Source organism: Lepus europaeus, chromosome 15 (genome assembly GCF_033115175.1).
Source record: "Lepus europaeus isolate LE1 chromosome 15, mLepTim1.pri, whole genome shotgun sequence".
In the NCBI taxonomy this organism is placed as follows: domain Eukaryota; kingdom Metazoa; phylum Chordata; class Mammalia; order Lagomorpha; family Leporidae; genus Lepus; species Lepus europaeus.
The window spans coordinates 5,022,328-5,035,405 of NC_084841.1; the positions used below are offsets into that span (position 1 = coordinate 5,022,328).

General features: G+C 40.6%; 1 protein-coding gene across 1 annotated transcript in view; it reads left to right on the plus strand.

The window, feature by feature from the left end:
- The window catches only part of ADCY2 (adenylate cyclase 2), a 398,563-nt gene that overhangs the window by 314,073 nt on the left and 71,412 nt on the right, over positions 1–13,078 (plus strand). The window contains exons 13-14 of the mRNA XM_062211805.1: positions 1,398–1,467; positions 5,011–5,108. Of these exons, the coding sequence (XP_062067789.1) occupies positions 1,398–1,467; positions 5,011–5,108 (168 nt within the window). The remainder of the gene's footprint in view (positions 1–1,397; positions 1,468–5,010; positions 5,109–13,078) is intronic.

Consider the following 13,078-nt stretch of genomic DNA (forward strand, 5'->3'; position numbering starts at 1 on the left):
AAGCCGAGTTTGACAGAGGTCAGTAGTGGGAACTGGGGCCACCTCAGAGAATTCATAGAGATGACTAAGTCTGTGGCAAGAACAGGTCTTCTGAATCCTGAGCCAGGGTAAGATGAAGTAGAGCTGTCAATCACTGCGTCAGTGGAGAAGCCACCGGTCCCACCCAACTTACTGCACAGAGAGGGAGGTGAGGCCGGCAGTCATTTCCCAAGCATCAGGGCAATGCTTGTGGCTGACAAAGCAGGATGTCGGGCTGTGCATATACCAAAACGGCACGTCCTGGTCTTCAGATCGATCTGCCTGCCGGACACGGGCAGCTGGATCCCAGCCTAGGAAGATGGGGACCCTGATGGTAAATGAGGAACTGAATTTCTTTCTACTTTAGAAAACCTCACTCTTATTGTATTTCCAAGCTTACATACAGTATCAGGAGCACTTTTAAATTAAATTTGTCTTTGTCAATAAAGAAAAGAGCTGGTTTTAGTAAGTTATTTGCCTACATTATTCAAAATTTGGTAAGTAAACAGTTAAAAAATGTTGTTTATAATTTATCTTAGATTTTATTTTCTGACCCTTTTCATATTAAACCATCTTTGATTCTTCCAACTATCTCATAAAACAGAACAATAATACAGTTCTGCAGTTAGTGTATCGTTCCCGTGAAAGATTTTCTCTTTATGCCCTTGCTCAATCTACAACTGCTTTCTTAAAATAGAATTACAAAAGTTGATTGTCGTGGAGGACCCATAGTTTTTATTTTCTTTTCAACATCTGTATGTATGTATGTTTGTATTCTGAACCAATGGCATATTGTATAAGTAGTTCTAGCAATTTTTGAAAACTGTATTCAAACATGACTTTACTTTCTAGAAATAAAAGAATGACATTGAAAGTGTTTTAGTAAGTGTAAAAGAAGCACAGTTTTCTCACCCAAAAGTTGGAGTCATTCTAAAGTTTGAACGCTCTTTGTGTAACATATTGCTTGCTAGAAGCCAAGAAATATGGTGTTTCCTAAAAACCCATTCCTTCAAGGGGAGAAACTACGAAGTGTCTTCGGTGAAACTTCAGGGAAATCAACTCCTTTTGTCCTATGTCCTTTTGCTGGCTTATATCCCTGAGTTTTTCATTTGGATAACTTGAGTTTCAAATTGACATGACAGTTGGTTTTTAATACAGAATTTTCCAAGGAGGGCAGTGTGTGAATAGAAACATAATATCTGCAGATCCTACTAACAATTTCCAGATTCCATATTCAGTTAGTTGACATTTCACATTTAAAAAAAACTCCATTTGGGAAGATTTATGATACAGCAAGGAGAATGCAAGTCATTAAAAAAAATAGTTACAGATGTTTGATTTGAGGTTTTATTTTATGGACTCTCTCCTTTTATTTCCAGGCAATGGCTCAAGTCTGAAGATATCCAAAGAATCTCACTGCTTTTCTATAACAAAATACTCGAAAAAGAAGTAAGCAATTTTTTTTTTCATTCAAAACCAGTTGGTTTTGGTGAAATGGTAGTTTCGAATTCCTTCATGAAACTGTGCTCATGTTTTTTACATGTGACATTTAAAGTGTCTCTAAGTATATCAGAAATCTTCCTGGCTTTTCCTGTTTTTCCTTACATATATTGTTTGAGCATATTTCTTGTTAGCAACTTTCTGTCTTTGGCCACTCACCATTCTGAGCACCGCTGGTAGTAAGTGATGTCTTCAGGATGTCTAAGATATGGGGATAAAGGAAAGAGAAGCAAAAATACGGCCTTCTCAAAGTGGGATTCTCAATATGAAAAGCCTGTAAAAGAAAACAAAATCCTTACAGTAGCTTTACATACATAATTCTAGTATTTTGACAAAAACATGAATCTCAGGTTCATTACCTGTTGGGTTGCAACAGAAAACCCAAACTTTTATGTTTTGTTGTATCCAAATAGTTTGACATCCTAACTCCTAGAGTAAGAGCTGTTTCAGGCACAAATAAGAAGCATATTTTTAGTTCTTACATGTCAATCAACACTGATTTGGTAAAATGAATTAAATAATTATAGCACAGAGGGCAACACTTCTTGTAGGTCAACTCTATTTCATTCGCCTTTTGTGTTGATCTAAATTCTTTATTTAGTGGAACATTAAGCCCTTGACTATAATATAAATTATAAATGTTATCTCAAAAATTAAAAAGCGAGGATGAGAGGGAGAGTAGTATCAGTATATTCTTAGAATTGTATCTATGAACTACATGAATCTATTCTGTGTATGTTAATGTCACATTAACATGAGAATTGATTAAAAACTGTGTTAGTAATTACCATGCATTTGCTGTGACCCAGAGAATCTAATGTACTAATCAATTTCTTTAGAAATAAAACAGTAAGGTCAACATTAGGATTAAAAGATTGAACAAAACCCAGAAGTAATTTCCATCACTGAGTGATATTTACAGGCTTAGTGTGAACGAAAGTGATCACATTAGTGGAAGCATTTACAGAGCTGGTATTCAAATTCTGTTGAGAAAATCCAGTTCATTGTTTCATGGATATTAAATGGAAATATCACATATGAAAATTCCTCCCAAATTGCATCATGGCTGGGTTTTACAGTTATAGCAAAACTTTCCTTTGTGTCATTGATCAAAGGATCAGTCATATACTTCTTTATTTTTTCTCATATAGTCAATTCGTATTTTATTTGGAACTCACCTCAATGTTGTGTGAGGAATTCAAACATAAGATGAGAGCAGCCTTTACCCTAGAGCTACTCTGTGGAAGACACATACATAAATGACCTTGGCGTGTCCTTTCACAGGGAACACAGTAGATGACAATAGAACAGAACGGGGTAATGGATGAAATGCAATGATACTCACTTTCTGAGCATGGAACAAAGGGAATCCAGTAAACAGTGGGGAGAAAGCGTTTGAGGTGCCCGAATTGCACATCAGATTGGGAGAAAATATTTTACAGACAAGTGTGAACAAAATTAGGCAAGCAAAACACTGGGGTATGTCCAGAAAAGGACACTACTTCTGTATGGCTCATATACTTCTAAGGAAAGAACTTGGAGCCGGCGCTGTGGCATAGTGGGTAAAACCACCGCCTGCAGCGCTGGCATCCCATGTGGACACCAGTTGGAGTCCCCGCTGCTCCACTTCCTATCCAGCTCTCTGCTATGGCCTGGAAAAGCAGTGGAAGATGGCCCAAGTGTCTCCCTGAACCTGCGTGGGAGACCCAGAGGAAGCTCCTGGCTCCTGGCTTTGGATTGGCTCAGCTCTGGCCATTGCGGCCATTTGGGGAGTGAACCAGCGAATGGAAGACCTCACTCTCACGCTCACGCTCACGCTCACGCTCACGCTTATACTCTCTCTTTCCCTCTGACTCTGCCTTTGCCTCTCTAACTCTGCCTTTCAAATAAATAAATAAACCTTAAAAAAAAAAAGGAAAGAACCTGGACTAGCCATGGTTGACCAAATTGATGCTAAGGAATCATTATCAACACCCATCCTTGAATAACTTTAACAAATCTGATGGCTACTTTTGTTTAACTGTTAGATTATCCTTTTCCCTTCATTTGCCATGCTAATACCAGAATGAAATTCCAGCTCATGTATCTGCTGAAAGCTCTGAAGACGTTAGAAGATAAGAATGTAATTGAATGTTTAATAATCACGTGTGAGCTCATCTGCTAATACACCATTTCAGCAGCATATTAACTATCCTCACTGTTAACTCACAAAAATACACCAAAAAAAAAAAAATCTAATGGAAGGTGATCATCATTTCAAATGTGTCTTTCGCAAACCTTTCCCCACACGTGGAGGCTGCCTTTAAGGCAGAGTTTGGAGCACATCAAGATTTAACTCACTTTGCATCCACCTATGCTCAGCCTGCCCTCCAGACCAGCTGGAAGGGGAAAAGGCAGTAAGACACGTCCAAGGGGAACCAGCAGACTAGGCGGAGACTCAGTGTCCAGCACTGAAATCCAAGAAATATATACGTTTCTCCATAACCTCAAAATAGTCTATGCAAACGTAGCTAATGAACCCAACGCTAGTCAGGAGGTTGCAATGGCATTGTCACAAAATTTAATTTCCTTCTAAAACCCTGTTTTAAGAGGGAAAGGAGCCCCGTGGTTGGGAATTTGAGTCCAGCACCAGTCTGCCAGTTCAAACTCCTGGTTTGCCCATCTGCTGTGTCTCTCCAAGAATGTTCATCAGCCCTACCCGTGGCCCACACTTGCAGCCTTGAGCACAGGGCAGTGGTGAAAATCAAATGAGTTAGTTCCCAGGAAGCGTTTAGGATACCTGGAACATCGTAAGGGTTGTGAGGAGGAGGGATCATCACGGCCCAGGTGCAGAACGGTCTGGCCTTCTGTTCTTGCACAGGCCGAGCCAGAGCGGTCCCAGACACACAGCTAACACCATCAGTTTACAGACTCTGGTGGGAAGGGGAGCTGTGAGGGGCCCTGCTGATTGCCCTGGGCAAGGAGAAGAAGGGCGGGCTCTGTCAGCTGGGCTCTGAACATGCAAAACTAGATTAAAGGCCCCAGGCTTTTTCAGTCTGGTATTTGCATTCCACACTTCTATAACACTAACATAAACAGAAAATAAAATACAACAATGACTATGTCTTGCATATCCTCAAGACTATTCAATCGCAAAGTGTTAGGATGTGAAAAGTCATTCTCTGTCCCCAGATCATTGCAGACATCAGACTCACAAGGGAACTGGGTCACCAGCAGGATTCATGGGTGCCTTCAAGTCATTCACTCAGCGCTCTGGGCCGGCGCCTCTCTCCTTACTGGAGCGATTCAATTACATAGAAATGGTTTTCTGAACAGCTCCACTCATAAATTGTGGTCTTTGGAAGTCACTCTTCCCCAGTTCATGGGGAGGGAGGAAGCACTCGCTGCCTGGGACGAACAGCCTGTTTCTGCTGCAGTCTGCAAGTTATGGATGCGTGCAGGCGGCTCCTGTCTCAGAGAACTGTCGCTCACGATTTCCTTTCTCTCCCTCAGTACCGAGCCACGGCACTGCCGGCATTCAAGTACTACGTGACCTGTGCGTGTCTCATATTCTTCTGCATCTTTCTCGTGCAGATTCTCGTATTGCCAAAGTAAGTACACACGGTTCCCCACGGGGAGCCTTGCCTATCCTAGCTTCCCAGTGGAGCCCAGCTTGTTTAAAGACAGGAGCAGGTGCCAGTTTCCAAAGGCAGGGTTCACATGTCATGGGAGAAGAACTCTGGGGACCTCAGAGGTTAAGTGGCCCCCTGTTGCTTAGCTATAATCATACTGGATTTTCAAAGCGGACTTGTTGATTCACCTTGTGGGGACTTTTCAGTGATAAATGTAACTTGCTTGCTTTAATTTTGGTATCTGAGAAATGTGGGTCAGTGACCTGTGCCCACAAACAGCATGCTTGCCAAATATTGCCTCTAATAATCAAGTTATAGTCTTGTATATTCAAAGGGCAAATCTTGTCCTAGACACACCCAGCCAGTATGAGTCGGGGCCCAGCTGGCCTCTTCCAGGAGAGACCTGGGGACAGGACAGGATCTGAGCAAGCTGGATTTCATGATGTTCATGAAAAATGCATATTATGGAAAAGCTATGCATGGATTTGCACCAGAATAGACTTATATTTGTGAATTGCATTTTCCAAAGACTTTGTAAGATCCCCCTGCTTGTGGGGTTCCATAGCTGTCCCCTTGATATCTACTCCTTGTTGGAAGGGGTTCCCATGAGACTTGCCCTCCCCCCATGAAGTAATGTTGGAATGCACGGACCAAAGCTCCCTCCCCTCTAGAATTACAAAACCTTTGGTGAAATTTCCCAGCATGTATTTACCAATTTGCCATTAAAAATGTTAACAAGTTGAGCTCCTGCCCAGTGCCAGGCTGAGGGCCAGGAGGGAAGCAGACACAGTCTTACACACTGGTGGAGCAGAGGGTGTTAGAGTCATGTAGGTCAATAAAGGATGGCTCAAGGAAATGAGCCATTGTCACTCCTGGTAGATGTGTCATCCATTCTCCTCTGCCTATGGGGTGAGCATTCCTACATTCCCTGCATCACAAGCACCACAGGGTCTGTTGCCAATGGAAGGAGCTGGCATGGGGGTCGGGGCCTCCAGGGAAGAGGAGACAACTTCCAGGGGCCAGGAGATGCGTTGCATGGGGTGTCACTGTGTGGAAACCTCATGTCCTATCTTTGCTGTCATGGCTTTGGGTTTCCTGTCTCTGTTGCGTTGCATCTTGACGAGGACCTGTGAGAGTGACCATGCTTCATCCTTCTCTTGGGTGTGACCCCTGTGAGGCCATAGAGGTCCCCTTTCCCTCTCTGGTAGAGGCTGCTACACAAGGAGCGAGGCCTGCTGCCTTGCGCAGTGTGCTTCCAAGACTGGCCTTTCTGCCCCACCCAGACCTCTTGTTCCATGACTCTGCCCTCATGCTAGCATCCTCATTCTCTCTTCTTCTTAAAAAGCCCTGACTATGAAACGCTTCAAAGGTAAAGTTCAGAGAGCGATATAATCAACATACCCGTGTCCACAGTCGAGACCTTGCACATGTAGATGGTGTGTGATTCACTGCCCTTCAGCCTTCAGGCTCTTGGGGCTGGCATTATCTTTGTACCACCGGGGATCCTTCCAACATACAGCATCTGTTTTCATTTCTTCAACGTAACGTCCTTCTCTGTATTAGTGGGACTTTATTCCATTTGTATTTTCACATCCTTTACCAATGTATGTGGACCAACTTCTATCATCTTAGTTTGTATTTCATTTCTCTTATGCTCTGTACTTTCTAAATAATTATTTTATTTTAGTGAGTAAGTATATATATCTATAAAATTGAAAATTGCATATGTTTTCATAGAGTGCATTTTGCATGAGCTTTTTGAAGACCTCTTATATGCTTTAATTTCAAACTATTTTGCGCCAAAGTAAAATTCCTTTGGTTTTTCACAAACATTTGGAGTACAAAGACTTTTTCTTTTAATGATTGCCTCTAGAATTTATAGTATATATGCATATGAATACATATATTCTAATATTTTTCTTGTAATCACTGTTATTAACATTTCAACATATAATTCTTAATAAATCGAATCATCATCTCTTATATAATTTTTTCCTGGAATTTTTAACTCCAAGTGATAATTATATTCAACATTTATTTAAATTTGCTCACATTCTTTGCCAGTTTGTTTGGTCATCAATGCATTTTGAGAATGATTCATGTCTTTATTTTCTTTCTCGCTGATGTGTATCAACTATAAATTCTTTTATGGAAGTTCTGTGAATAGCAATAATACCAATGTTTTGTTTGTGCTAAAATAGCTTTATTTCACATTTGCTTTTGAATACGGGTTGCATTGGGTATAAAATTGTAGGTAACTTTTCATTTCCCTCATAGCATCAGTGTTATGATGATGATGTCCAATTGCAGTCCATCCTCTGTTTTCCTAGTAAAATGTCTGCTCTTGGCCTCAGCATTCCTTCATAGGCTGCCTTTCCTCTCTGAGGACTTCTAGGCTTATTTGTTTGTTTGTCTATGTATGGCTTGATATTTAAGTATATTATTCTAAATTGCACTTCCTCATTTTTTATGCCGTATTCTGATCAGTTCCTTTTTCATATTGAGTTTGTAATTTCAGTTATTGCTTTTTCATATCTGTTTTATGAGATATCTACATAAAGAATATAGATTCTGTTTTTTCCTTAATTTACAATTGTTAAACACATTATATGGAAATACCACTTGTTTCCCTGTGTTAGTTATGGTTCATAACTGCATGAATTCAGCCCTTTCTCTGTCAACCCTGTGTCTCCTGTGTCACCCGTCATTTCATTGTGAGTCTCTAAACAGCGGAGGTTCAATCAATGATAATCTCATGTATTCTGAGTGGTAAGAGCATCATTATGGGGTAGGTTTCAGTGTGTCTCCACTGGGTACCTTTGGGGTTCACCACTTCAGCTAATGATATTTTGTTAAATACTTAGGTCAGGTCCCTTCATTAAATAGATCATATGAATTTGAGTAGATCTCCCTGCCATGGATTGGGAATTTCAGTTTTCAAAGCTGAATTTTCTACTCATGGCCCTAAACAAATAGTTATACTCCCAGATCACCTGGCTAGTGGACTGAGTATTGTTTGCTATTTCCTGATGACATAACACTACATGACTCCTAAATTTGTTCAAGAGCTCAACACTGACATTTCAGGTTGCAGCACCAGTACCCAATGTGATGCTATGAGTACTGGGAGCTGGGTCCCTTGGGGGTGATTAGGTTTAGATCAGGTCATGATGGGATTACTGTCCTTTAGGAAGAAACACCATGTGAGGACACAGAAGGAAGAAGATAGTTAATATACAAGCCAGGGAGGGCTTTCACTGGGAACCAGATTGGCTGTAACCTTGATCTAAGACCTCCCAGCTTCTATGGCTATGAGAAATAAACATTTGTTGTTTAAACACCCAAACCTGTGGTATTTTGTCATAGCAGCCCAGTCGGACTAAGACCACAGGGTAGAATCCTACAGAGTGCTTGGTGGTGGTATTTGAGCCCAGGTGATCTGGGAAGGTGTCACTGATTAGCCAGCATAGAAACAGAAGTCAGAATGGATTGAGATGGGAACTATGTGCTTCTGGTAGAAGGCTATTTTGGGTGATGAGAGCAACAATAGGTTCAGAGGCCAGCAAGGAGCCCAGGTGTCTGGAGCTGAGTGAGCCAGGAGATAGTGGGGCAAGATGGAATCAGGGGAGCCCTGAGGACAGGTGGTATCAGGCCTCAAGGGCCACTGCGAGGGCTTTGGATTTCATGCTGAGGGTGGTGGGAGACCCTGAGCAGAGGGCGTGAGCCAACTGCACTTTGAAAGTGTCATTCATCGTGTTGCAGGGACAAGGATGGGCAGAGGTGGAAAACAGAGACAGCTGGGATGTGGTCCCATTCCAGGTCCATCATGAAGAGTGATGTGGATGGGACTTGCTGCTGGATTGGATAGCAAGAGTATGAGAAGTTTAACTTTCAGGGTTTCTTTTGTTCTTGGGATTTGGTGGTTGTTGTATTTTTTTTGTTGTTGTTTGTTTTTGGATTTTGGGTTCTTTGCCTTAACAATTGGAAAAATGATTGCCATTGCATAAATGGAGAATTCTGGGGAAGGAATAGGTGGGAGGGATGTGGACTCAAGGGATGAGTGAAAGACATGCATATGTGCACGTTATGAGATATGTGCACATTGTGAATATGTGGCACTCCTCAGAGGGAGAGAGTGCGCACCCAGACTTAGTAGGAGGAGCTGGGGTGGAGAGGCAGTGCAGGCCTTCAGCACCCAAGAACCAAGAGCAGAAAGAGAAGAATGGGCCCTCTGGAGGGGAGCCTTTGACAACTCCAATCTTGAGTCCTGCTGGCACCACAAAGGGGAGGTGTCTGGCTCAGCCCGGGAAGCTCCACGTGGCCAGAGCATACGGAAGCTGTGCCCTGTTATCAGAAAGAAGCTCCCGTAATAGCAACGAATATTTAAATACCCTTTGCTCTTTCCAACTTTAGTTTTTTTAACTGAATTTCATTTCATTTGAAGTCCTGTCATTTAAAAAACAGGAATTTTTATTACTTCGTGTGAATGTATAATGAAAAACTGCCTATCTTCATTTTTTATCATCTTTGCTGAATACCAGACAAAAAAAAAGTGAACAGAGAGTTGATGAGAGTCTTGTTGGGGAAGTAGATGAGGACAGCGAGGGAGGAAGGGGATGGAAGCCATCACACTAAATAAAATTCCAGAGAAAGGCGCCATTTTCTACCCCAAAAATGGCATTTGACAAATGTGACATTTAGATTTTGGGGCCAATATGGATCTGGATCTCTGCTGAGCTTTTTCCGTGAGAATACATTCCTGTCAGGACCATATTATGCAATAAACTGACTGAGGGGGCACAGAAAGGGGAAAGAACCTTACCTCAAACCAGCCTCTCTCATCGCCTGTGACAATCACACTTGACTAAAGAGTCAAAGACAAGCATGAACACTGAAAGGTGCGATTTTTCTCACCTCATGGCAGGGAAATGTCAAATTTCCTTTTCCAGAAGCATCTAAATCAATTATGCTTGTGTGTTTGAAAGAAACAGCTTTGCAACCAGCATGTTAATTAAAATTGATTAAGTTACACAAACATCTTGGTATGCTTAATGGGCTTGGACATGCTTTTTGGTGAACAGGCAGGATAAAGGGTGGTAATGAAGAGCTTGTGACCAACCCTTACTTCTCCTCTTGGTATTTCTTGTCTCTCGGGGTCTTAGACCCCTAGGACTGCTGTAGTAACACGCTATGGACTATGTATTATAAACCTTACAAGTCTATTTCTCACTGTTCAAGAGGTCAGAAGGCAAGATCCACATGCTGGCATTGCTAGGTCTGGTGAGAGCCCTCTCTGGGATTGCAGTCTGCATTTTTCTACCTTCACGTGTCAGGAAGAAGTAGCTGGCTCTCTGGTCCATTTTCCTAAGGGCACTAGCCCCATTCATGAGGATTGCACCCTGCCAAAGCCCACCTGCACATGCCATCACATTAGGGATTAGGTTGGTTACAAATTTTAAAATATGGATTTTGAAGGGAAATAAGCGTGCAGTCCATAATAACCTGGGGAGAGAAGTACTCACCTGAACAAGAGTCCAACATGCCGTGGACTCCAGTACTGATCAGCCTCAGCATGAGCCTGTCAATGACAATTTGAGCCACTGTGGTTCTGAATCTCAGAGTGTGACACTTTTTTTTATATTCAGGGTCATAGCAGCTACAATTAGAGTTCTACTACTTCTTTGCAAGTTTGATGGTGATGTATTGCCTAGTTTTCCTGGCTAGAATCTCCAGTAAAATGCGGCATAGAAGTCTCCAGATCACATAGCCTTTCTAACTCATGACTCTAGGAGGAAAGCACTCAGACTTCACCATAAAATAAGGCATTAACAGTGAGTTTCTCATTAAGGCCCTTTATCAGGATAAGGAAATTCCATTGTATTCATAACCTCTTAAATATTCTAATTGTGAGATAGTATTGAATTTTGTCAAATGCTTTCTCTAACTATTGAAATAATTATGTTTTCCCCTTTATTCTATTGATACTACGTTGATTGGTTTTCAAGTATTAAACCAACCTTACATTTCTTGAATAAATACAACTTGGTATGTTGCATATAAACCTTTTCATAAGTGGTAGAATTCAGTTTGAAAATATTTTGTTAAGTGTTTTTGTGTCTGTACATAAGAAATGTTACACCTTTAGCTTTTTCGTGATGCCTTAGTATGTTGGCATTAGGGTGATGTCAGCCTCATAGAATGATTTAAGAATGACTCCTTCCTCTTCCATTTCCTCAAAGAGTTTTTGAAAAGTTGATATGAATTCTTTAAATGTTTGGGAGAATGTACTTGGGAAGCCATCTACACATAAAATTATCTTTGAAGTAATTTTTTACTGGTTTGTTTTAAACTACTAAATTGACATTTTCACTTTTTATATGCATATCTATTAATATTTCTGTTTCCTATGGAATCAGTTTTGTGTGTCACAGCTTACATGTAAGATGATCAGCTCTGCTTGAATAGGCGTTTGTCACACATGCCACCACAGCAGAAGCAAAAACAGTAGTAGCCACAAACAGTACAAACAGCCCTCCAGGGTGCTCTCTGCTGTCTCCGACAGATTGTTATAGAATGGCATGAGTCAGATACACTTAGTGTATTCTCAGGCTCTAATATGTTCATTTGCCCTGATTCCAGAGTTTTCAGATCTCTGTCAACTGTCTTCATAGTGGAATGGTTATTAATAAAACAACAAATATTGAAATGAATTTTAAAGAACAAGAGCAATTAAAACATTATAATACATGAATCAATTCTTTAAATTCTAATTCACAAAATAAATTTGCAAGTAGATTAAATAATTAATCGTTGTTACTAAACATGTTGATTAGGTGCATAAAAACCAATATAATTCATAATCACTTGTCCATTCATGAGAAACTTTAATTTTGACATAAAGCAGAGAATATGTAGATATTTGCTTCACAATTCTAACAAAGTAAAATGCTTTGATTTATTTTGAAAGGGAATAAATTTGGAAAAAGTATTAATTATAATTCTTTCCTAAGTATTTTTAGCTATCCACTAATAATGTTGTAGTGCCCAGAAAAAGTTTTATATAATTGATAGATTAATGCTTCAATAAAAACAGCATTAATTTCTTCAGACATCTCAAGAAAGAAATGTAATGTAAAAAATTATTTACAGAATGAGAGAAGAGCTGGTAAAATAAACAGGGATGGGATGGTAAAGCAGCCAAGAGATGAGCACAAGAGGAATCTACTACCACCACTAGGTTCGTAAGGAAACAGAATAGAGGTGGTGTTTCCAGAAACCCTGACCCCAAGGTCTTCCTGCAATGTCAGAATAAGGACAAGGCTTTCTGCCCAAAGCTGAAACCAAGGTAGGTGGGTTTTCTGATAAGGACCTGGAATGTTAGAGAAGGCAAGGGTTTCAGACTTTCTGGAGAATGTCTGCTACATGGAGGGAGAAAGAGAAATGTCCAGGTTGCCCCCAGTCTCCCACTGCTCTTCCCCATTGGCCAAACCTACCTGGAAACAGCTGGCAAAGACTCTGGGAGGTGGAGTCTGTAGAAGATGAATAGACACGTGTTTGAAAACAAATCACAGGTTACCAGCAAACTTAGTGATCAATTTTCCCAAAGTTGTTGAAATATAGCAGTCTTCAAGGTAGGAAGTTTTATGAATAGCCAGTATAATACATTTAAAGATAACTACATATGACATATTATAGTCAAACTGCTAGAAGCAGAAGAGATGAGGAAGACTTACCTGCAGCTGAGAACAAAAGACATCACATACAAGAGATCAGATAGAAATAGAGAACATGGCTGACTTCTTTTCTGAAACTATGGGGTATGGAAGACAATTGAACATCTTTAAGCCAGTGATATATGCTTGATTAACTCTAAATCAAGGATTCCATAAACATATTCCTTTGTACAGTTGAGGTACAATAAAGACATTCTACAAATAAAATAAACTTGG